The 24,933-nt window shown below is 40.0% G+C and overlaps 1 protein-coding gene across 1 annotated transcript; it reads left to right on the forward strand.

The window, feature by feature from the left end:
- Positions 1 to 15,345: 15,345 nt before the first annotated feature.
- Positions 15,346 to 24,878, forward strand: LOC141594102 (heat shock 70 kDa protein 18-like). The gene is made up of 3 exons (XM_074414297.1): positions 15,346 to 15,585; positions 18,251 to 18,374; positions 23,186 to 24,878. Exons 1-3 carry the CDS (start codon positions 15,383 to 15,385, stop codon positions 24,803 to 24,805), a joined length of 1,947 nt encoding a protein of 648 aa, XP_074270398.1. The 5' UTR covers positions 15,346 to 15,382; the 3' UTR covers positions 24,806 to 24,878.
- Positions 24,879 to 24,933: the final 55 nt, after the last annotated feature.

Here is a 24,933-nt window from a genome sequence, read left to right on the forward strand (position 1 = left end):
CTCGTCTAAGCAAGGTGCTTGACGGGTTTTGACGGTAGGAACCGTTTCTGGAGGGATGAAGTAGCAATCGTGAAAGATCTCGATTCCGGCTAACTTCCTCTCAAGGTAGTGCCAAGGTTCGGGAAACCCGTGAAAGAGTTCTGAACTTCCTTCTTGAACGAAGTATCCATTTAAGGTGGGGAGATATGGCCTCATTTGGACTCCTACGTACTTGCGATTTTGGACTTGAGCGAGCATTTCGAGAACTTCTTCGGCTGTGGGTTTGTATCCTAACCCAAGTGGTATTCTCGATGAGTTGCCTTTCTTGTATGGTGCAAAGGTGTTCTTCCGAACTGGGTTTAAAGGCATTCCAGGGAAGTATCCTTGATTCTTGAGTATGTGGTTGACCACCAAGTTGGAGTAGGGATTATAGTACAAGGGTGCCAACTCACTTTCTATGACGTTCACACTTTGGAAGCCCCCAAGTTCGTATATGGGATCCGCAAGGACTTGATTGTTCGATTGTTTCTCGATTATTGCCTTGATAGGCGATGAAGTGATCGTCACAACTTTGCCATTGAGTGGGATCTTGATCTTTTGGTGAAGGGTGGATGTTACCGCTTTGGAAGCGTGAATCCAAGGCCTTCCCAGAAGTATGTTGAATGAAGCTTCGATGTCCACTATTTGGAAGTTGACTTTTCGTTCGATAGGCCCCGTGGCTATGGTTAGGCTAGCAAGTCCAACCACTTTTCGTCGTGTACCGTCATATGCGCGTACACCTTGATTGGTGGGAGTCCAATCCGACTCTTTCATGCCTAGTTTGTATGCCGTTTTGAGGGGTATGACGTTGACCGCGGAGCCATCATCTACCAAGGTCATTGGCACATTTTTCTTTAAACAAATGACAGTGATGTATAGAGCAAGGTTGTGACTAGCGCCAAAAGGTGGCAAGTCTTCATCTGAGAAAGTAATAGGATTACTTAGCTTCGGTGATTCTTGGAAGACCAAGTTGACTACATCTTCGGGAGTAGAGTTATGTGCTACATTTAGTTTGGCCAAAGCTTACAGTAAAGCTTGGCGATGTGGGAATGAGCTTGCCACTAGTTGTTGCCGTGAAAGATCAGCCTTGGTTTTCTGTAATTGCTTGAGCAAATGATCAGTGGGGTCGTCTTCGTTGTCATTTGGTGTGATGACATTGGTTGGACCGTTTTGAGTGGTGCTTTGGTATGGACGACCCGAACGAGTTAGGTGATCCACATCTTGGTCTTTGCCATTTTGGACTATCTCCTTGACTACGGAGTTTTCAATGAGATACTCGTCCTCATCATCATCGGCCCAAACCCCGTTGATTGCAGCTAGTTCTCTCATTCTTATGATGTCACTTTCTAGTTGTATGATTTGATCGACTAGCTTGTCGACCACGGCGACTACTTCTTGCATAGTGGCATTTTGAGAGAAGATTAGTGGCACATGTTTTTCGGGTATCGCGTTGGGATTGCGTAAGGTTGTTACCATGCTCTCTAGCTCCCAAACTTGTCTATCTACACTCCTTGCCCACGTGATGAAGTCGAAAACGGTAGGGGAGATGGTAGAGTAGAACCCTTCGTTCTCAATTGCATGAATTTCATTTTCGGTGGGAGAAATGAGATGTGAGCAATCTAAGGTAGATTCGTCACTTGTAATCACTAGAACTCCAAGAGGATTCTGAGTGTTGTTGGGCTTACCTCCTGGTGGAATTGGAAGTCGACCGTCTTCAATCATATCCTGAAGCACGTGTTTCAACTTGTAGCATTTTTCTGTGTCGTGCCCCTTGCCTCTATGGTATTCACAGTATGAATTTTCGTCCCAGAACTTGGACTTCCTTTCGGGTTCGGGAGTAGGTCCAATGGGTTGGAGTTTACCTTGCTTCATTAGCCTTTTTAGAGCGTTGGAGTAAGTATCCCCAAGGTTTGTGAATTTCCTTGGTGGGCTAGTTTTCTTGGATGGTTCGAGAAGGTTAACTTCGTCGGTCTTGCTAGTAGAGCCGTATGAACGACTCGTGGACCCTTGATATCCTCGACCTACCGTTTTGGACAAGAGTCCTTTACGGATGTCATCTTCGATTCGTGTTCCCAGTACAGTTAAGTCCTTGAAGGTCTTGATGTTTTGATATCTCAAATGGTTGGCATATATGGGCTTGAGATTATCTACAAACTTTTCCACAAGAGTAGCCTCATCCGGGCGTTCAACTAGTTGAGTACTAGTCTTCCTCCACCTACTTAGGAAGTCGGTGAATCCTTCTTTGTCATTTTGGGTAAGAACCTCTAGAGTACGCATGTTGACTTGGATCTCGGCGTTATCCGCATATTGTTTAGAGAATTCGATTGCGGCGTCTTCCCAAGTAGCGACCTTCTTGTGATCTAAAGTGTAGAACCATTGCTTCGGGATGGTGTCAAGAGATGAAGGAAAGATCCTTAAGAACATCTCGGGTTTGATGCCTTTGATAGACATGTAGTCCTTGAAGGCGCGGATGTGGTTCAAAGGGTTCTCGTGTCCTTTAAACTTAGGGATATCCGTCATGCTAAAGTTAGTGGGCAATTTGGAATTGACGGCTTCATACTTACGATTGTTCTCCCTGTAAATGTCATCCCCCTTAAGGTACATCAATTGCTCCTCTAGGCATTGGAGTCTTTTCTCAGCTGCAGTTGTTCCTAGGACAGGATTCTCATCTTTAGACTCGTCATCGGAAAATTGTAGCTCTCCACCTTTAGGGGGAGGTAGCTTTCCCTCTACATCGAAGATACGGCCTTCGATAAGCTCAAGGCGGTCATAGGTTTGTTCTTGAGTGATTTGCATTTGGGTTATCGCGGCCAGGATTCGATCATTACTTTCTTGAATTTCTTTGGAGGTTCGTTTCATCACTTGACCCAGGCATCTTGGAAATTGGATAAGAGATCGGCGACGAATCAAAACACGATCGACCATTCTATCACACTAGCTAAAAGAGGAAAAGATTTGACTCGTGAAGTGGGTGTGTGCCACTTGTGTTGAGTGAGTTTTGAAGAAAGACAAGGTCTTTGAAAATGTGCATCCTAGTCAACTGTAGTGTAGTTGTAGGAGTGGACTCGAAGTGAGGTTTTGAAATGGGCTTGTGGCCCGAATTTTGACTTGACAAACGGACAGAGTTTTGACCGGATTTTGTGCTAATTAAAGGCCTAATTTCGAAATTCTTGATTGAAATTGGGTTTTGATTTTTGAAAATTCGTCATGATTTGTTTTGAAATGGTGATCACGTAAGGTTTACATATTTATACAAGCATTATAACGGGATGCTGAGTGCATTTAGAAGGGTTTTGGTTTAAAGGGTGGGTTGCCATACCGAACCATCAAACCCGAAGTCTGTGGAGAGGCTCGTGCCAAACAAGAGTAAGGCCAATTCCTAGTCCATTTCCTCAAGTAGTGAAGGCCCTTGATACAAACAAGAGTAAGCATCATGGTATGGATGACGTCAATCGCTATCCATCCTTAGGCCCAAATAAGAATTAGGACCGTTTAGACGGGACGATTGGTCGAATGGGTTGGGTTGGGCCTAGGAAGGCCGAATAAATGATCTAGGAAGACCGAGTCATGAAAACCGACAATTGTCTTGTACAAACTTATTCCCTAACCTTGTTCAAGTTTCACCCTTAGCTACACGTAAGTGTATTTCCCAATGAGTCGCCAAACGTGGACAGCGGGCCGCCCACGGGGGCGCTTGGTGAAGGGGCTCGAAAACAAGCGTTTGCATTTTGTATGGAGTCGCCACCAATTTTTATGGGAAATTGGAACCGTTCGAATACCTCATGTCATGTCAAGACATAAAGTGAAGACATGAACACTAAGCAATCGTTACCCTTAGCATTCTATGTCTAGAATGACTCTCGTGGATGCCAATGAACACGGGTGCTCACGGAGATCTGGAGTAAGGGGTGAGGGTACGTATTAGGAAGCTCTTTTGATCGAACACCTAATCCCGCCCGCCTCGATAGCGGCCTCTACTAATGATTAGGGAAGTTATTCGTACTTGATATATCGTCGGCTATATGCATGCAATGCAACATCCATTGTTTTAATCCTAACATGTGAAGATTAAGCTAAGTCGGTAGACAATTAATTAGCACACAATTGGGTCGAAGTTGGATTTAATGCTCATTTACATGTGGAAACATACAAATGATAAATGGAATACAATAATTATAAATTACAATAATGGAAATTACATTAATTACATTGGAATAGGCGATTTATGTCGAAAATACCTTTAAAACGGATGATTTGAGAAAAAGGAATAAAATAATTAAATAATTAAATTAAAAGAAATACGAACAAATCAGAAAGTAATAATACGGATACTAGTTGATTAATACGTAAACTAATTAAACTACATCAAGGCAGAAAAGGAGTTCAGAGACAGAACTCATCCTGGAACAGCGCAAAGAAGAGCTGCGCCCTTTGGAAGAAGCGCAGCGATTCTTTGCGTCTGTTCAAGGGTGAGTTCTGTGAAGCGGAAGCGCAAACCGTTAATGTTAATTGGTAAATTAATGGATTGATTAAATTATTTACTCGGATGGAAGTTATTAGCAGATTATTTACATATGATTGAGGTCATAAAACGGTAAAACATGGATGAGACGGAAATAAACGGATTAATTATGTGAAGGGTCGATGTTAATAAATGATTAATTAAACTAAACAAACGAACGAATTATTAACTAAACGTGATGAATTGACGACGGATTAATGACTAAACAGGTGAAAATATATTAACAATGAATCCCTTAAACTCAACATGAACAATTGAATCTCTAAAACTCGAATTGAATTTAATGACGAAAACCCGCGAATATTGATTATAAGGGATTTAAGTCGGATTTATGACGATTAAAATATGTTAATGATGATGATTAATATACATGTGAATTATTAAACTATCATGATGAAGAATAAACGAGATAAGCAAGAGAAAACAATCAAACACGAATTACAGAGGACGGAGGAAGAAGAAAAGAAGCAGGAAGGCTGCGGCGGCCCTCACGAAGGCGCAGCAGTGCTGCGCTCCTTTCAAGAGGCGCAGCGTTTGCTGCGTCTTTTCTCGACGTCATTTCTCGGAAATCCGCAAAAAAAGGTTTTAAAGACGGTTTTAGAAATCGGTTTTAATGAGGTACTTTCGACATAAACCTTACAACGATGATTGAATAAATAAAATACAATAAATAAAAGAGAGATTAATACACCCTCAGACTTACATGTTGATTTTAACGAGATGAACTAAGAAAATCGATTAGTGATGCTCGACGCGAACGCAAGGAAAGAGTGCCCTCGAAAGAGGAAAACGATTTAACAAGTTGATTAATTAGATTGATTGAGTGTAGTGGTCAAATTGGTCGGTCATGCAACGGAGAGGCTGGTACCCGGAAAGATCCGAGCTTACGTGGTCGAAGGTTCAAGCACGTAGGCGCCAATTAGTAAGAACGAAGTCTAGAATGCAAAGGGAGAAGAGAAGGGCGGACACTCGCGTGAGAAATATGAGGAACGAAGGCTCCTATTTATACTAATCACACGGAGGAATAGGGTTTCGGAGACTCTTTGGAAGTGAATCTCGGAAAGATATAAAAAGATACGTAAATCATGCAAAGAAGGGCCTGGGAAGAGGCGCGCAGCCCATCACTGCGTCTCTTGGAAGAGGCGCAGCACCTGCTGCGTCTATTCCCAGGAGGTTTCCTCCTGTTTAAGAAAGATTTCCGTGTTTAAGTTATGGTAGGACGGAATTAATTCGATTATCTTTTGAATATTACGGGATATTATTTGCCAAAAGATAAAATTTGAGAAATATGGAATAGAAATATCCGGAACATTCCAGAACATTCGACTGGATTTAACAGATTATCGAGAAAATGGAGACGGTTTTTGACCCGGACTCCGAATGTACTCTAATTACTGCCAAAACGACCGTATCGGGACGTAGATGACAACTAAGAGGTTGACATTAATATTTGAGCAATCACTTGACGATAATCTTACGAACTGTCACAAATCGTTCCGCGAACCAAACATGCGGCCCAATCATCACCGGGTGGTTTGCGAGGGGTGCAGAAACGAGGTGTCTACACCATGTAACCAAATCCACTCATGAATGGATAGTAGACTCTGGTGCCTCAGATCATATGATATCAGATCTAACCTCCCTTGAAAACAAAAGAGAACTGAAAAACAAACCAAAGATCAATCTACCAAATGGAGAAACAACTCACAAGTTTCTCACATAGGAACATACAAATTTGATAATGGTCTCACACTAAATAATGTGTGCTTTGTTCCTGCTTTCAGACATAATCTCTTGTCTGTCCAAAAATTAACAAGGGATGAAAAATGTTATGTGGTGTTTTATGAAAATTTGTGTGTTATACAGGACTCACATACCAGGAAGATTAGGGGGCTTGGAAGAGGAAACAAGGGTGTTTATGATCTACTAAATAAAGTTGTCAAACCACACCCTGAGTCTACTAATGGTTTAGTCAGAAGGCACAATCATGTGTCATGTAATGTTGCTCTACCTAGTCTAGATTTGAATCAAGGTCAAGTGTCAGGTGGCATAATTTTCAATCCTTGTAATGCACCTGATGATCATTGTACTATTTTGCCTTCTATTAGTGATAAATCTCATGATATTTGGCACCTAAGGCTAGGACATGCTGCAGATGACAAACTGCAGCACATCTCCAGCATTTCAAATCTTGTTAAACAAAAATCCAGGCAAATTTGCATCACATGTTCAATGGCAAAACAAACTAGACTCCCTTTTCCCATAAGAAAGGAAAAAGCCACTACCATATTTGATCTTATTCATGTTGATGTATGAGGACCTTATAGAAAAGAAACAAGGAACAAACATAGGTATTTTCTAACTCTTGTTGATGACCATTCTAGGGCTACTTGGGTTTATCTCATGAAGCATAAGTCTGAAGTAGCTACTCTATTGGTTCAGTTCTACAAATTTACCAAGAAGCAGTTTGATAAAAGTATCAAAGTCCTAAGATCTGACAATGCTCTTGAACTCATAGAAGGGGACAACAAAAGCTTTATACTGTCCAAAGGCATTTGGCAACAAACAAGTTGCATTGATACTCTACAGCAAAACGGGGTCGTTGAAAGAAAACATAGGCATCTACTTGAGATAAGTAGAGCCATACGATTGATTCAGGGCTACCATTATCCTTTTGGGGTGACTGTGTCCTAACTGCAGCCTATATAATCAACAGACTTCCCACTGTCATACTGAATAACAAGTCACCCTATGAAGTTCTGCTAAATAAAGCTCCAAATTATGCCATGATGAAAGTCTTTGGTTGTCTCACAATGGTACACAATCCCACTAGAGACAAGGACAAGTTTTTGCCCAGAGGCATTCCCTGTGTATTCCTTGGATATCCTCTGTCTCAAAAGGGATATAGGGTCTATGACATCATCAAAAAGACTGTTTTTGTCTCTAGGGATGTGAAATTCTTTGAAACTGTTTTTCCTTGGAAGATCAAGAATTTTACTCAACTTATCCCAACTCTGCAAGCAGATGAATATCAACCTCCAATTCCTTCAAACATAGTGGATACATCAGTTCATCTTGACCTCAGTCCTGAAGCTCCACTTAACACCCACTCTTCCTCAACTAATCCTGATCCACACAATGATGCTCCTGCAACTGACCCTCAGATCACTAACACCAGACCAAGCAGAGACATGAGGGCACCTGAATGGGCTAAGGACTACATCATTACCAATCCTGTCATGGCTCACACTGCTCTTGCCAATGTGGTGCAACTTCATCTGAATGCACCCTTTGCTGGTCATGCCACCTCTCATACCAGCTGTCCTGATCCTACAACATTCCAAGAAGCTGTCCAAGACCATAAGTGGGTCCAAGCCATGACCCTTGAACTGCAAGCTCTCCATGATAACAACACATGGACTCTCACACAACTACCTAAGGGGAGGAAAGCCATTGGGTGCAAATGGATCTACAAAACTAAACACAATCCTGATGGCTCTGTGGAGAGACACAAGGCCAGACTTGTTGTTCAGGGTTTCAGACAAATGCCTGGCATTGACTATGATGAGACTTTTGCCCCAGTGGCCAAGATGTCAACAGTTAGAGCCCTCTTAGCTATTTTGTCCATGAACAGTTGGGAAACATGTCAAATGGACGTGGCAAATGCTTTTCTTCTTGGAGACTTAGTAGAAGAAGTCTACATGAAACTTCCCTTAGGATACAGTGATGGCACACTTACTGTTCCTGGTCAGGGGGAGTCAGGTTCTCCAATTGCTGAAGGCACTGTCTGTAAGTTATTGAAGTCTCTTTATGGCCTCAAACAGGCTCCTCGACAATGGTTTTCTAAACTCTCACAAGTGCTTCTCTCCCATGGGTTTAGACAATCTCATGCTGACCACTCTCTCTTTATTAAACAAACCAATGGCATCACCACTGTTGTTCTTGTCTATGTTGATGATATGGTCATTGCAGGTGACTCTCTTACTGAGATTCAAGCTCTAAAAACTCATCTCAACTCCTCCTTTAACATGAAAGATTTGGGTGAGTTGCATTATTTCTTGGGCATAGAGGTTGAACGAAATACTTCAGGAATTTTTATTTCTCAGAAGAAGTACACTCTGGATCTGTTGCAGCAATTTGGAGTGGACAGGTCCAGGTCCATTCAGCTCCCTGTCAATCCCATTCTTAAGCTGGAGCCTGATAAAGGCACTCCATTACCACAGCCTGACATCTACAGGAGGTTGGTGGGCAAGCTTATTTACTTGACAATCACAAGGCCTGATATCACCTTCTCAGTTCAGCTCCTGAGTCAATTTCTTCAGAACCCCACCTCTGATCACATGCAAGCTGCCAAGAGGGTTTTGAGGTATCTCAAGTCGCACTGGTCGGGTGTTCTCTTTGCCAGCAACTCTGCAGCACAACTAACTGCATATTGTGATTTAGACTGGGCTTCTTGTGCTTTTAGCAGACGGTCCACTACAGGGTTCTGTGTTCTTCTTGGGAATTCTCCCATCTCTTGGAAATCCAAGAAACAGACTGTGGTCTCACGTTCATCAGCTGAAGCTGAGTATATGGCTATGGCTATGACCACATGTGAAGTCACCTGGTTGTTTCAGTTACTTCAGAACCTAGGCTTACAGCACTTGGGTCCTGCCCACCTCAAATGTGATAATCAGGCTGCTCTTGCCATTGCTGCCAACCCAGTTTATCATGAACGTACCAAACACATTGAGGTGGACTGTCATTTCATTCGAGAGAAAATTCAACAAGGTCTACTAACCACCTCTTATGTTAACACCAAAGATCAAGTGGCAGATGTCCTCACTAAGTCCTGCACTGTCTCTCAACATCAGTATCTGCTGTCCAAGATGGGAGTTTCAGCTGGCTTGCACTCACATCTTGAGGGGGAGTGTAGAAAAGATCATATAAAAGATCCTACTTAATTTATTAAAGGAGTACACTTGCTTTATTAGTCCTTGTCATAGAGTCCACTACTTTTGTCCTATGTTGTCCTTTGCATTGGTCTGTGTAAAGCTTCCTTGCTTTGTCCACTGTGTTTTCAAGACAGTGTTGTGATTTGTCCGCTGTGTCCTCAAGTCAGTGACCAAGAATATATGTATCAGCCTGTGCACTTTCATTCACACATAAGAAATACAAAATCACATTGAATCTCCTTGAATGCTCTCAACTACTTGGTTATGCTTATTCTGAAATCATGCTCAAGTCTTCTACTTCTTGTTGCTTTAACTAAATGCAACAGTCTAACACCACCCTGCCTATTTTTCTACTTCCTTTCTTTAAGCTGTTGACATTGACTGGTATATTTGACCTCCTCTGTGACCTTGCTAGATTCCACACCTCAGTTATTGTCTTCCTGCAAACTGAGTATTTTGCTGCCAGTTTCTTCATTACCCCATAGTGTGGTTTTTCATCAGTGTTGTTTTCTAAAAGTGTTTCAAGAATTTTGGATTTTTCTAAGTTTGTGAGATTTTTCATTGAATGCTCCTGAATTTTTTGTTTGAAAGGTGTTTATGTGAAAGGTATTCTTTGGACTCTTGCTGATAAATGACACTGATGGGCAAGGATATGTAACATTTGACAGAGTTTTCGGGTTAACTTATCTTAAGGGACTACTCAAATGGGCCATTCAAGAAATGATGAAGGAAATCTATGGTTAATCTGAAATCCATCTTGTTCTGTTTAGTTACTAATTCAATCTGTAAGAAAATTTCTGAAGTCCATATTGTTCTGTAATTTTAATTTTACGCTTAATGTAATTTTATTAGTTTATGTAATTTTATTAGTCCGTATGTAATTTAATTAAGTTTTAGAATTTGTAATAATTTGAACATCGTGTAATTTTAATTTTACGCTTCATCGTCTGTGTTTCAAAACTGTGATGGAAACAATGCATCAGCAGCTAAGTGTATGAAAAGGGAGGGAAACTGAAATCTGGGTAAAAAAGGGAGGGAGTAATTAGTTTCTTAATTTCTCAATTAACAATCTAATTCATAATACCCTCTCTCCAATCTCCTACCCCCACACACATACTTTACAATATAATACTCCCTTCCATAAATCTAGTGCCCACTCCCCCCCCCCCCTCTCCAAAGGGGAGAGTTATCTAGAATAGGAGGGAGTAACTAATTTCGATTTTTACAGTATGAGAAAATGAATTTCTCATGAGATTTTGATATGGGGCATAATTTACTTTTCTTTTTAAAAGTTAAGGAGCCTAATCGCCCCAATTTAAACTTAAAGGGTTGAATCTCACGATTAGAATAAGTTAAGGGGTTAATTTACTACTTTCGCGGTAAATAAAGTGCACATTTTATAATAACAAGTTACCATTTTTTATTGTTATAATAAAGTGACTTTATTTTTAAAATAACTATTATGTTCACATAAGAAAAAGACTGTTTATTATAAAATAATCACTTTATATTTGTTATTACATACCATCCATTTGCATAAATAAGACAAACATATACCGAAGATGTCTTAGTCTAGTGGTTAAGACGGAGGTATCCTGGACAATAGGTCTCAGGTTCGATTCCCCCTCCCCCTATTGTAATGCGACTAAGTGCGCGCTTCGTTGAACCAAAAAAATAAATAAATAAGACAAACATATTGATATTCCCTATACATTTCATTTTTATTTCGGAAAATTCACGTGGTACCCTTTAATTTTGCCATTTTGTATGTGGTACCCAACTTTTTAAGTTTGTGCACATAATATCCTTGAGATTTGATTTTCAAGCACAACACGCCATTTTTATCGTTGTTAAAATTTTCAATTGAGTATAAATCATAAACCAAAAATCGGAATTGACTAATTTTTTTTTTCAAATTGATTATCTCCTCGAGATCTATAAATTGAAAAAACGAAAATGGTCATTCGGAAGTTTATCATCGAAAATATGGTTGATTTAAGATTTCCGTTTAAAAAAACCCCATAAAATATCATTCGACAATTTTTTTTTCTCAAATCGTAGGTTATGACGAGATAATCATTTTAGAAAAAAAAAATTGGCCGATTCTGAATTCCGGTCTCGGAGTTATGCGTAATTGAATTTTTTTCTAGCGACAAAAAGGGCATGTTGTGCATGAAAATCAAACATATAGGGTATCATGTACACAAACTTAAAAAGTTGGGTACCACGTGCAAAATGGCAAAGTTTGAGGGTACCACGTGAATTTTCCGTTTTTATTTTATCCATACAAATGTAATACTCCCTCCGTACCACGCCAAAGGTAACGTAGGGAAAAATGGAGTATTTAAAAAAAAGTGGAAAAAGTAAGGGTAAAGAGGGAAAAAATAGGTAGGGTATGTAATTGTGGGTTTAATTGTAGTTTTTTTTTTTTTTTTTTTTGGTGCTAAAGAGGGGCGTAGCCCCATACAAAAACCGTAATTAAATAGCAACTAATCGGGGAATAGCTACCCCGAGAACATCTTCTCTAAGAATCGTACGGACACCATCTGGAGGGGTGTCAAAAAAGGTTGTCGTCAAAGCCGAATTAATTCCAGAGTTAGCCATCCAGTCCGCTGCATGATTAGCTTCCCGAAAAACATGTTCTACCTTAACTGTCCAATGCTCCATGTTTATAAGATTAATGCAGCGTTGCACCAAGGGTCGAAGGCTATTACTTAGCAACTTACGATGATGAATGAAGTCCACACACGATGAGTTGTCCATGTGGACGAGCACATTGCGAAACCCGAGTTGTTTCGCTCGTTCAAGACCAACAACCAGAGCCATCATTTCTGCCCTCATGGAAGAGCAAAAACCGCCTGAGAACATATAAGCATTGATGAAATTTCCCGACTCGTCTCTGAATATTCCGCCACAACCTGCCGGACCCGGATTCCCTTTCGACGCACCATCCGTATTCAATAGAATCCAGCCATGTGGGGGTGCGTTCCAACGAATGAACCGCTCTTCATGTACTGTGCCTGGTATTGGGATAAGGATTGAGAATGGGTCGAAGGCAGACTTTGTTGTTTCGAATTGGATATTCAAAAATCGAATTGGGTCGACCGGATTTTCACTAGCTCTCCCAAAAGCGAGATTATTTCGCCAACGCCATATCCACCAACAAGTGATAGCAAATTTCAATGACCAATTTTCAGAGGCGAGAGGTATAGCGTTAGATGCATTCTTGGACATCCAACTGTTAAAGGACATGGTATAAAACGACTCTGACCTCGCACAATCACCAATGAGGTCCCAAAGTTCAATTGAGAAAGGACAGAACCGAAGGAGGTGGTCAATGGTTTCGTCCTCCTCATTGCACCGTGGGCAGATGGGGTCGTCATGCATACCTCGCCTGACCCTATTATAGTTAGTCAAGAGACGGCCATGTGAAGCAAGCCATATAAACATTCGTACTCTTTGCTGAACCGGTAATTTCCATATAACATGCCACTGGATTGGATTCGGTTCAGGCGGTTCATCATATGTTTTAATAAGAGCGAAAGCGGATTTAATCGAGAATTTACCATTTGATGACGCGTTCCAGTACAAAGAATCCTCCATGTCTGGTTCCGGAGATAGAGAATAGGCTGCTATTTTTAATAAATCCGTTTGAGCAAGATAATTTGAGAATTCGTCCCATCTCCATCCCGTGGCTTCATCCCACATGTCGCTCACTGTAGCTCCGATGATTGAGTCGGGAATAGTTGATATAGCCCTATCCGATAAGCAGCCTTGGTCTACCCAAGAGTGATCCCAGAAAAGCGTTTTACGCCCGTTGCCCACGGCCACCGTGCTTCCCCTATTTATAATCTTTGCTTGAGACGTGATACCGGCCCACACGTTAGACATGTTCGGTTTGGGCTGAAACATATCTACGTCGCACCTGCCATTACAATATTTTGCGCGTAGAACTCGAGCCCATAGCGAGTGAGGTTCGGAGAGAACACGCCATCCTAACTTGGTAAGGAAAGCGGCATTTGATTGTCGGGACGATCTTATTCCTAATCCCCCTTTGTCCTTCGGTTTTTGAATTGCATCCCAGGATATTAAATGAACTTTCTTTTTCTCTTCATTTCCACCCCAAAGGAACCTTCTTGTTTTCCTATCAATAGAATCACAAGTAGACCTCGGTAATTTAGCCGTCTGCATACTCCCTTCCATAAATCTAGTGCCCACCCCCCCCCCTCTAAAGGGGAGAGTTATCTAGAATAGGAGGGAGTAACTAATTTCGATTTTTACAGTATGAGAAAATGAATTTCTCATGAGATTTTGATATGGGGCATAATTTACTTTTCTTTTTAAAAGTTAAGGAGCCTAATCGCCCCAATTTAAACTTAAAGGGTTGAATCTCACGATTAGAATAAGTTAAGGGGTTAATTTACTACTTTCGCGGTAAATAAAGTGCACATTTTATAATAACAAGTTACCATTTTTTATTGTTATAATAAAGTGACTTTATTTTTAAAATAACTATTATGTTCACATAAGAAAAAGACTGTTTATTATAAAATAATCACTTTATATTTGTTATTACATACCATCCATTTGCATAAATAAGACAAACATATACCGAAGATGTCTTAGTCTAGTGGTTAAGACGGAGGTATCCTGGACAATAGGTCTCAGGTTCGATTCCCCCTCCCCCTATTGTAATGCGACTAAGTGCGCGCTTCGTTGAACCAAAAAAATAAATAAATAAGACAAACATATTGATATTCCCTATACATTTCATTTTTATTTCGGAAAATTCACGTGGTACCCTTTAATTTTGCCATTTTGTATGTGGTACCCAACTTTTTAAGTTTGTGCACATAATATCCTTGAGATTTGATTTTCAAGCACAACACGCCATTTTTATCGTTGTTAAAATTTTCAATTGAGTATAAATCATAAACCAAAAATCGGAATTGACTAATTTTTTTTTTTCAAATTGATTATCTCCTCGAGATCTATAAATTGATAAAACGAAAATGGTCATTCAGAAGCTTATCATCGAAAATATGGTTGATTTAAGATTTCCGTTTAAAAAAACCCCATAAAATATCATTCGACAATTTTTTTTTTCTCAAATCGTAGGTTATGACGAGATAATCATTTTAGAAAAAAAAATTGGCCGATTCTGAATTCCGGTCTCGGAGTTATGCGTAATTGAATTTTTTTCTAGCGACAAAAAGGGCATGTTGTGCATGAAAATCAAACATATAGGGTATCATGTACACAAACTTAAAAAGTTGGGTACCACGTGCAAAATGGCAAAGTTTGAGGGTACCACGTGAATTTTCCGTTTTTATTTTATCCATACAAATGTAATACTCCCTCCGTACCACGCCAAAGGTAACGTAGGGAAAAATGGAGTATTTAAGAAAAAGTGGAAAAAGTAAGGGTAAAGAGGGAAAAAATAGGTAGGGTATGTAATTGTGGGTTTAATTGTAGGTTGGTAGGTGGGGTATGTAATGACATTTTGTGTAAATATCAAATGGGTATAAGGATAACATGGTAATATTGTGGGCCAAATAAGAAATATTATCTTTGGTGTGGTACGTCTGTTTATAATAAGTGTTATCTTTGATCTGGTACGGAGTGAATACTTATTATTAACCCATTTTAACTTAAGACGGACATATCCGTTTTAAAATAGACTTATTGACGATGGATAAAATAGCACACAAATACATGTAAACAGTAAACAGTATGTAGTGGTGTGGCTAGTGGCTATGAATTATGATATTGATGGGAGAGGCACATGACTCGAAAATGGCTAAAACTATCAAGTGACTGATTTTTGATATATGTCTCTCATCAAAACCCTTTTTTTCATTTCTCCATAAATTTCCTTTTCTTTTACACTCATCTCTCTAACACAAAAATGGCAGGAAAATCAGCAGAAAAATGGCCAGCAATAGGAATCGATCTCGGAACCACGTACTCATGTGTCGCAGTATGGCAGCATGATCGTGTTGAGATAATCACCAACGACATGGGTAACCGTACGACGCCGTCCTGTGTCGCTTTCACCCAAACTCACCGCTTTTTTTTTTTATTTTTTTCACTCCGTTCTAGTAATCATTTGTTTATCTTTGATTAAAATACGCCTTATAAATAATAGAAAAGGTAAACAACTAAACAAGTGATGGAGACGGATTGAATACTCCGTATTTCTTATTTTTATCCATGAATGTTTGAGGTATTTTTTTTACTGATTTGGTTAGCATTCTACTCACCCTTCTTTTTGTAAACTTGCTGATCTTGTTACACGTTTTGTATGAGGGAAATGTGGTTTTCAATATTTTTGATTAGAAGAGGCAGTCTTATGTAAGGCGATTTTACACTAATATAGTTAGAAAACGGATCTAAACACAATCCTAATAGTGATCTGCCACCAGGGGCGGATCCAGGAATTTGAAGTTCAGTGGGCTTAAACTTGCTACGGATTTCCTACAGAATTTCCATAGCAAAAAAATTCCGTAACAAATCAGTAACAACCATTCCCGCCATGTGAAAAAATTGACATGGGCATAGGAAATTTTGTGGCTATGGATGGTCCAAAGTCCGTAGCAAATGGAATATAGATTAGTCCGTACTCCCTAGCAAATAAATGTTTGGGACGGATTATCAGTCCCTAGCAAAATATCCGTAGCTAATGACCTATTTTTTAGTAGTTTGAAAACAGGCCCCTGTTAGTGCTCTTGATATGTATGAAATGTCGAACAAGATATAACAATTATCTTATCCTCTAAGCACCAGCACTCCCATGAATCCCATCCCTAGCCATTCTAGTACAAGCAATCAAGCATGTACAGGGGCGAGTCCATCAATAAAAACACTTGTGTTTTAAAATCGTCTCTTTATACAAATTTTTCGTAATGTCGGTAACTAAAATATGGAACAGATCAAAGGCAAAATGTGCAACATAACTTGGCACTAAAGTAAGTAAAGTACTCAATATGAATCTCTAAATTTATACTCCGTTACGGCAAGAAAAGTGGCTACTGATTTATTTATTAAATTGTGATAGTTTATGGTGATATTTTATCAATTTTACACTTAGACTTATATGAACGTCTTAAGGAAGACCAACTGATTTATTTATTAAATTGTCCTCGGTTATTTAAATAAGACGGTTTCACACTTTCACTTTCACTTTCACTTTCACTTATTGGTAGAGAATACATACTTGTGTGTCTAATGAACACCCTATAAAAAATACTCCACATCAACTTATTATGATTGTTTTTAATCAAAGATAAATAAAGATAATTTATTATATCCAATCATTTGTACCACCTTCACAACTCCCATTTACAACACAAATACATTTACTTTCGACTTAAACCAAACGAGCCACCTTCACACGGACCTATCCGTCTTAAATAAGAAATAGATCAAATAGATAGATAAGAAAGAAATTAGAAGGATAAGGAATGATAAAATATTGTCATATCTATTTATATCGGATAGCACATGATCGGTTTTATTCTTAACATGAATATGATTAGATTGATTGTTAAGGAGATTAATTTCGAAAGAAGGATTACAGACCAAACTCGAAGCTTAAAGGATGCAAATTGTGGCTATTGTTTGGGTTGCCAAACAATCAAACATGATGTTAATTATAAGAAGCATGCATTTGTTTTCGTCAACTCTCTACACTTGTGTTTAGTGAAAAAGAAAGCCCAACACCTATAGGAGCATCCAAGCCCAACACTTAACTTAGCATTCTAACTTAGTGAATTTTTTCTTTTTTCATGGGTTGGGCTCAAGCCCAGACAGCCCTTGCAATAGATCCGCCCCTGTCTGCCACTGAAAGGAGTAACTAAAATATCCCGTTTCACGATAAATTTGTGTAAAACCGTCTTATAAAAGTATTATTATATGCATGCCGATGTTTGTGACCTTTTTTAATTGATTAAGTAGGCTTCTATAGTCTATAGATCTCGTTAAGGGACTTAATTTAATAAGGCGGACATCATTTTGTATACTATGTTGTGACTTGTGACTTGTGAGACCGTGGTATGATTATTTGGTGAATTGGTAAACGAAATATGTCACAGACTCCATTTTTGTCACTCTTTAATTAAAACTTATATGTAATGTTTTTGAGTTTTATTTTAATTTTTTGAGCTTAATGTCTAAGTGGATGAACTCAACAACTCAAAAATTTTATTATAATGCTTAGGAACTATACAACTGGTGGTAGTACATACATATATAATCTACTTTTATTGTTGTGTAATCATTTGAGTTCAAGATTTCAATTTTGACTACGGATTACCCGTGATGAAATTTTTTATGCTTAACCTATAATCCTATATCATAACTTAAACTCTCTTCATTTCTTTATGCTTTTTCGATTTTCAAAATTTTTATCACAAATATTGGATAAATGGAAAGAATGCCATGTAATAGAGGTTAGTATAATTATTGGACATATTTAGTATGAAAAATTATTCGTAAGGTGAAAGAGATGATCAATGACAGTAAAAATTATAAATGGAAAGAATGCCAACTCATTTTCTTACTAGTGAAAATTTGAATATTACTACCTCAAATCAAATTAGGCTGCTGGATGTGTCTATCATGTATGGGAAGCTTGTATTTATGTTACTGCCGCTTAATTATGCTACGAACTTTTCTGGAATTGCTGAAGTAACTTGAGTCTCTATTCTCTAACATGGATTTTATCAAATTTACGAGCATATTTTATGAAGTTTAATTTGGAGATTATATGATTTAGAAATGTGGTTCAAACCTTGAATGATTTGCCAATTTTTACGCCAGATGCAAAGAGGCTTATAGGCAGACAATTCAACGATCAAGTGGTGCAAGATGATATGAAACTTTGGCCGTTTAAAGTCATTGCTCAATCTGATACCTATTAACAATATTCCAAGCATATACTCTCAATCTTCAGAAATCCTGCAAACAAGGCAACAACATCAAGTCAATCAATCTACATAATTCATTCACACTGTAATTAGAGAAAGTATATATTTCTTGTGTAAAAAGGCTCCACCTACTAACCCTAATTAGCTCTTGTCTATCACTATATATATACCCTGTAAAGCTAACTCATAATGTATCATTCATTATCATAAATACAATAAGTCTCATATGGTATCAAGAAGTCATAAGAGATCCACAAACCCTCTGTCACCACGCCTAGCAACCTTCAAACGCTCCGCAATTTCCGCACTCACTGTAAGCACACCCTCTACCCTCATGTCGACCTCTGAAACCACCATTCCCAACCCCCATGACAACACAAAACCACTCGTTTCACTCAACCTTAACCACTGTGTTAAGTTGAACCCACTCAACTATGTTTCATGGAGGTTCCAACTCATGAACATTCTTTTTGGTTACAGCCTTTTCGGCTTTCTTGACGGATCAAACCCGTCACCACCACCCACCATTAATGGTGATGACAACCTCGATAAACCCAACCCCGCCTACCTATCTTGGCTGAAACAAGATGGTCTAATTTTAGGGGCCCTTATGGGTACTCTGAGTTCGACCATCCAAGCACTCATTGTACGGGCAACCACGTCCAAGGAAGCTTGGGACATTTTGGCACACACATATGCCAATCCGTTTAGAGCACATATCCTCCAACTTAAAGATCGGCTCGATTCGATCGTAAAAACCACAGATCAGTCCATAGCTGATTATATGAATGCAATTAAATCATGCATAGACCAACTAGCCTTATTAGGCAAAACCCTTGACCCGGAGGACATCGTCTCAAAAGTCCTCAAAGGACTCGATTACAACCTCTACAAACCAGTCATGGATACGGTCCGTGCCCGTGACAACCCAATTTATTTTGAAGCACTACATGAAAAATTGCTTCATCACGAACTGCTTCTCAAACAACAAACACCCACACCCACTGACATTTTTCAACCCACTGCAAACCCTTCCTATCGCCACAACAACAATTACCGTAGTCACAACAACCGCCAATACCAACCCCACGCTGTCAACCCGACACCACAATTCCAACAACCCACTGTCCCCTCATCCTCGGCCACCAACACCAACCCTCGACCCTTTAAGGGACGCTGTCAGTGGTGCCGCCAAACAGGCCATGTAATTTCCAACTGCCCTTATTTTCGAAAGCTTTTTCCGAATATCGCTTTTCCTGAACCACCCACTCGCAACCACAACAACCCACCCCAGGCCCATTCTGCCACTCACGGCAACCCTGCAACCCACGGCAACCCTGCCCCCAACCCGAATTACCTACTTGACAGTGGGGCAAGCCATCATGTCACTCATGATTTGGATACTCTCGCTCTCCATTCACCTTACCTTGGTCCTGACAACCTGATTATCGGAGACGGTTCCGCACTTGATATTGCCAATATAGGTTCTTTTCGATTACCTTTCTCTTCAATTAAGTTAAATAACGTTTTACATGTACCACGAATTTCTCGCAATATTTTATCTATTTCTCAACTCTGTCAAGATAACGACGCTTATGTTATTTTTTCTTCATCTTATTTTATTGTAAAGGCAATTTCGACGGGTGCAATACTCCTCCAGGGCAAGGCTAATAATGGAATTTACGAGTTGAGCTCAGTCCAACCAAGCGCAAATCCGGCACAAAAATGCTCAACTCCTCTTTCATGGCATCACAAATTAGGCCATCCTACTTTTGATGTAATGAAACTCATTAATAAAAATGCACCTTTTCCGATTTCAGAATTTTCCTTTTGCGAGTCATGTCATATTAGCAAAAGCAAGAAACTACCATTTGCGAATTCAACATTTAAAACCACAGCACCACTCGATTTAATTTATTCCGACCTATGGACAAGTCCCATCCTATCGCGTGAAAATTACAAGTACTATGTAATATTTGTCGACCACTATAGCAAATATATATGGCTATTTCCACTAAAACAAAAATCTGAAACCACACAAGTATTTCTTAGATTTAAAGCACTAGTGGAAAAATATTTCCAACGACCTATTCGACAATTTTTCTCTGACAATGGCGGAGAATTTCAAAAATTAAACCCATCGTTACTCGACAACGGTATAAGTCACTTCACTTCTCCACCTCATACTCCTGAACACAATGGATATGCTGAACGAAGACACCGTCATATTGTTGAAACCGGGCTCGCTCTCCTATCTCATGCCAACTTACCCACCAAATTTTGGCCATTTGCCTTTAGTACGGCAACATATCTCATTAACCGACTCCCTACTAAATCACTAAATGGTCATACACCATATTTCAAAATGCACAATATACAACCCGACTACAAAAAATTACACAATTTCGGTTGTTTATGTTACCCATGGCTACGACCATATACAAAACACAAACTTGATTATCGCTCCACTCCCTGTATTTTTGTTGGATATTCCTCCACTCAAAGTGCATTTCACTGTCTCGACCCAAAAACAAATCGCTTATATACCTCACGCCATGTCAAGTTCATTGAGGACGAATTTGCCTATCATCGCTTACTTCAAACCACACCATCACCTTCCACCAATATTAACCCCGATGAATGGTGTCATCTTGTCCTTCCCATTCTTCCAAACCCAGCCTCCACTCCTCTTCCTCCCAATCCACAACCCGCCATCCAATCTCGCCACCCTATCACCTCTACTTACACTCGCCGTGACCACACTACCCAACCTACCTCTACCACCAATAATGCCACTCCCACTACCACTGACTCCTCTGCTACTATCTCGCCCAGCTCCAACTCCTCTGACCCTACGCCTTCTACCACGCCCAACGACCCAACTCCAAATACTACGGTACAACCTACCCCTTTGTCTAGGAGAACTGTTGTTACGCGACTTGATCACAACATCCGTAAACCCAATCCTAAATATGCAAACCTGGCACATCACTCTACCACTACCACCTCTCTACCCAATACGGTCAAACAAGCTCTTGTTCTTCCTCATTGGCGTAATGCTATGCAAGATGAATTTCAAGCTCTTGAGAAAAATAAAACCTGGACATTAGTCCCTCGTCACCCTTCTCAAAATGTAATCGGCTGCAAATGGGTCTATAGAATTAAATATAATCCCGATGGCACACTTAAGCAACACAAAGCTCGCTTAGTTGCTAAAGGCTTTCATCAACGCCCCGGGATAGACTTTACTGAAACCTTTAGCCCAGTTGTAAAACCCACCACAGTTCGCCTAATACTCTCTCTCGTTGTCACCAAAGCTTGGCCATTACGTCAGCTTGACGTTAACAATGCTTTCCTCCAAGGAACGTTAACTGATGACGTATACATGGCTCAACCTCAAGGCTTCGTTGACACCGCCAAACCTGATTTCGTTTGCAAACTAAACAAGGCTATTTACGGCTTAAAACAAGCCCCTCGAGCTTGGTACACTGAGCTAAAAACCCACCTTATCCAATATGGTTTCAAACAATCAATTTCTGATTCATCACTTTTTCTTTTACACACTAAAACTACTTGCATTTATATGCTCGTCTATGTTGATGACATTATAATTACTGGTCCAAACCATCATCAGTTACAACAATTTATTACCAATCTAGCTACACGATTCTCGCTCAAGGATCTCGGACCTCTATCGTATTTCCTAGGCATTGAGGTCACACCTAACAACCTTGGGCTCCACCTAAACCAATCAAAATATATACATGATTTACTTGTAAAATACAAAATGTCGGATGCTAAACCAAACACCACACCCGTAGCTACTGACACTCAACTTATTCGTGAAGACAATAAACCAATACATGACCACCACGACTATCGTGCTATTGTTGGGAGCTTACAATATCTTTCCCTCACTCGACCCGATATTGCCTTCACTGTCAATCGTCTAGCTCAATTTCTCCATCATCCTACCACCACACATTGGACAGCACTAAAACGACTCCTTCGTTACCTTCAAGGTACACAGAACCATGGCCTTCAACTATATCGTAACTCCCCCCTATGCCTTCATGCGTTCTGTGATGCAGATTTTGCAGGTGATAAAGACAACTACATCTCCACCACCGGATATATTATCTATCTTGGCCGTAACCCCATCTCTTGGTCATCAAAGAAGCAACGTGGACTAGCTCTGTCCACAACCGAAGCAGAATTTCGAGCCCTCGCTGCTGTAACCACAGAAACGTTATGGCTTCGCAACTTGCTCACTGAACTCAACATTTCCACCACCAAACCTCCGGCAATCTATTGTGACAATATGTCAGCAACACTGTATGCAAAAAACCCAGTTTTCCACTCAAGAATGAAACATATGGCACTCTCCTTTCACTTCGTCAAAGAACAACTCCAGCTTAGTCACATTCGGATCCAACACATTGCCGGCAAAGATCAATTAGCTGATGCTCTCACCAAGCCCCTTCACAAAATTCGATTCCAAGAACTACGAGACAAGATTGGCCTTCTCCCTCCGACGTCCATCTTGAGGGGGCGTATTAACAATATTCCAAGCATATACTCTCAATCTTCAGAAATCCTGCAAACAAGGCAACAACATCAAGTCAATCAATCTACATAATTCATTCACACTGTAATTAGAGAAAGTATATATTTCTTGTGTAAAAAGGCTCCACCTACTAACCCTAATTAGCTCTTGTCTATCACTATATATACCCTGTAAAGCTAACTCATAATGTATCATTCATTATCATAAATACAATAAGTCTCATAATACCGACAACACAAAGAAACCTATGATCGTGGTTAATCACAAGGACGAGGAGAAGCATTTCTCTCCTGAAGAGATTTCCTCTATGATCCTCGTGAAAATGAAGGACATTGCAGAAACATACCTTGGTACAGAAGTCAAGAATGCCGTTGTCACTGTACCGGCCTACTTCAATAATGCGCAACGCCAAGCTACTAAAGATGCCTGCACCATTGCCGGGCTGAATGCCCTGCGCATTATTAATGAGCCGACAGCAGCTGCCATAGCCTATGGTCTTGACAAAAAGCTTACTGGTTTTGATGTTGGAACCAAAAATGTTTTGATTTTTGATCTCGGTGGTGGAACATTTGATGTCTCCTTAGTGGCTCTTGGGAGAGATGCGTTTGAAGTCAAAGCAGTCGGTGGTGACACCCACCTTGGCGGAGGAGATTTTGATAAACGAATCGTGAGCCACTTTATGGCGGAATTTGAAAGGAAGCATGGTAAGAACATGAGTAACGATCCCAGGGCTGTCGGGAGGTTGCGAGCTGCTTGTGAGAGGGCCAAGAGAAACCTGTCATCGACTCCCGAGACATCTATTGCCATCGATTCTCTTTTTGGTGGAATAGATTTTTCGTCAACTATAACTCGTGCAAGGTTTGAGAAGCTGAATATGGATTTGTTCCAGAATTGTCTCGACCCTGTTGAAAAGTGTCTGAAAAACGCAAAAATTGAGAAATGGGAGGTGAGCGAAGTTGTCCTTGTTGGGGGTTCTACTCGAATCCCAATGGTTCAACATTTGCTGCAAGGCTTCTTTAATGGAAAGGAGCTTTGCAGAGGTATTAATCCAGATGAGGCTGTTGCATATGGCGCCGCATCTCATGCAGCGTCATTAGCTGGCATTATGGGCAATAAAAATCATGTTCTTGTTGATGTTACTCCTCTTTCTCTTGGCATTGAGCTTGACTCTGGTAAAATGAAAGTTATGGTCCCTCGGAACACAACTATACCTACAAAGATGAATGCAAGAACCGTAACAGTGCTTGACAACCAAAGTTCAGCTTTATTTCGGGTGTTTGAGGGAGAAAGATCCATTGCTAACGAAAACCACTATCTAGGGGGGTTTGTGTTGGAGGGTATTCCTCCAGCACCAAAGGGTGTTCCTCAGTTGGACATTTTTTTCGAGATTGATGCAGATGGTATTCTGACCGTTTCTGCTGAGGATTTAGACACTAAGAACAAAAATCAGATCACCATAACTAATCACAGCGCAAGGTTGTCGAAGGAGGAAATTGATAGGATGGTGAAGGAGACTGAAAAGTACAAGGCTCAGGACGAGGCATTCAGAGAGGCGGTCGTGGCTAAGTCTAAGTTAGAGAATTATGTGTATGAGATTAAGAAGAATGTTAGTGGAAGTGGGGCAAAGATTGATATCAGGGACAAGAGAAAGGTAGGTGATGCCATTGAGCAGACAGAGGTGTGGCTCGACTGGAACTATATGTTGGGTGAAGCACGAATTTTCGAGGAAAAAGTTGAAGGACTGAAGAATATTTGGGAACCTGTTTTGAAAAAGTTGCGTACCGGTACCGGTGATGCTAGAACATGCCCTAAGATTGAGATATTAGAGCTTGATTGATCTTTAATTTGTTCTTTAAATTTAGCAACGTCCAGGTCCGGTAAGTTTTTGATTAAATGGTCGGTCAATGTTGTTATGCCATCGGTTGGTAGTTCGTACGAGTTTTTGATCATCTTCTGTACTTTAGT

The sequence above is a fragment of the Silene latifolia genome, chromosome 8, assembly GCF_048544455.1.
Source record: "Silene latifolia isolate original U9 population chromosome 8, ASM4854445v1, whole genome shotgun sequence".
Taxonomy (NCBI): domain Eukaryota; kingdom Viridiplantae; phylum Streptophyta; class Magnoliopsida; order Caryophyllales; family Caryophyllaceae; genus Silene; species Silene latifolia.

Bases quoted from the DNA above. Each gene is read 5' to 3' on its own strand.
- LOC141594102 (XM_074414297.1), top strand. From the start codon at position 15,383: ATGGCAGGAAAATCAGCAGAAAAATGGCCAGCAATAGGAATCGATCTC. The intron at 15,586-18,250 runs GTTTATCTTTGA...TATATGATTTAG, and splicing joins CTCCGTTCTAGTAATCATTT to AAATGTGGTTCAAACCTTGA. The intron at 18,375-23,185 runs GCTCAATCTGAT...AAATACAATAAG, and splicing joins TTTGGCCGTTTAAAGTCATT to TCTCATAATACCGACAACAC.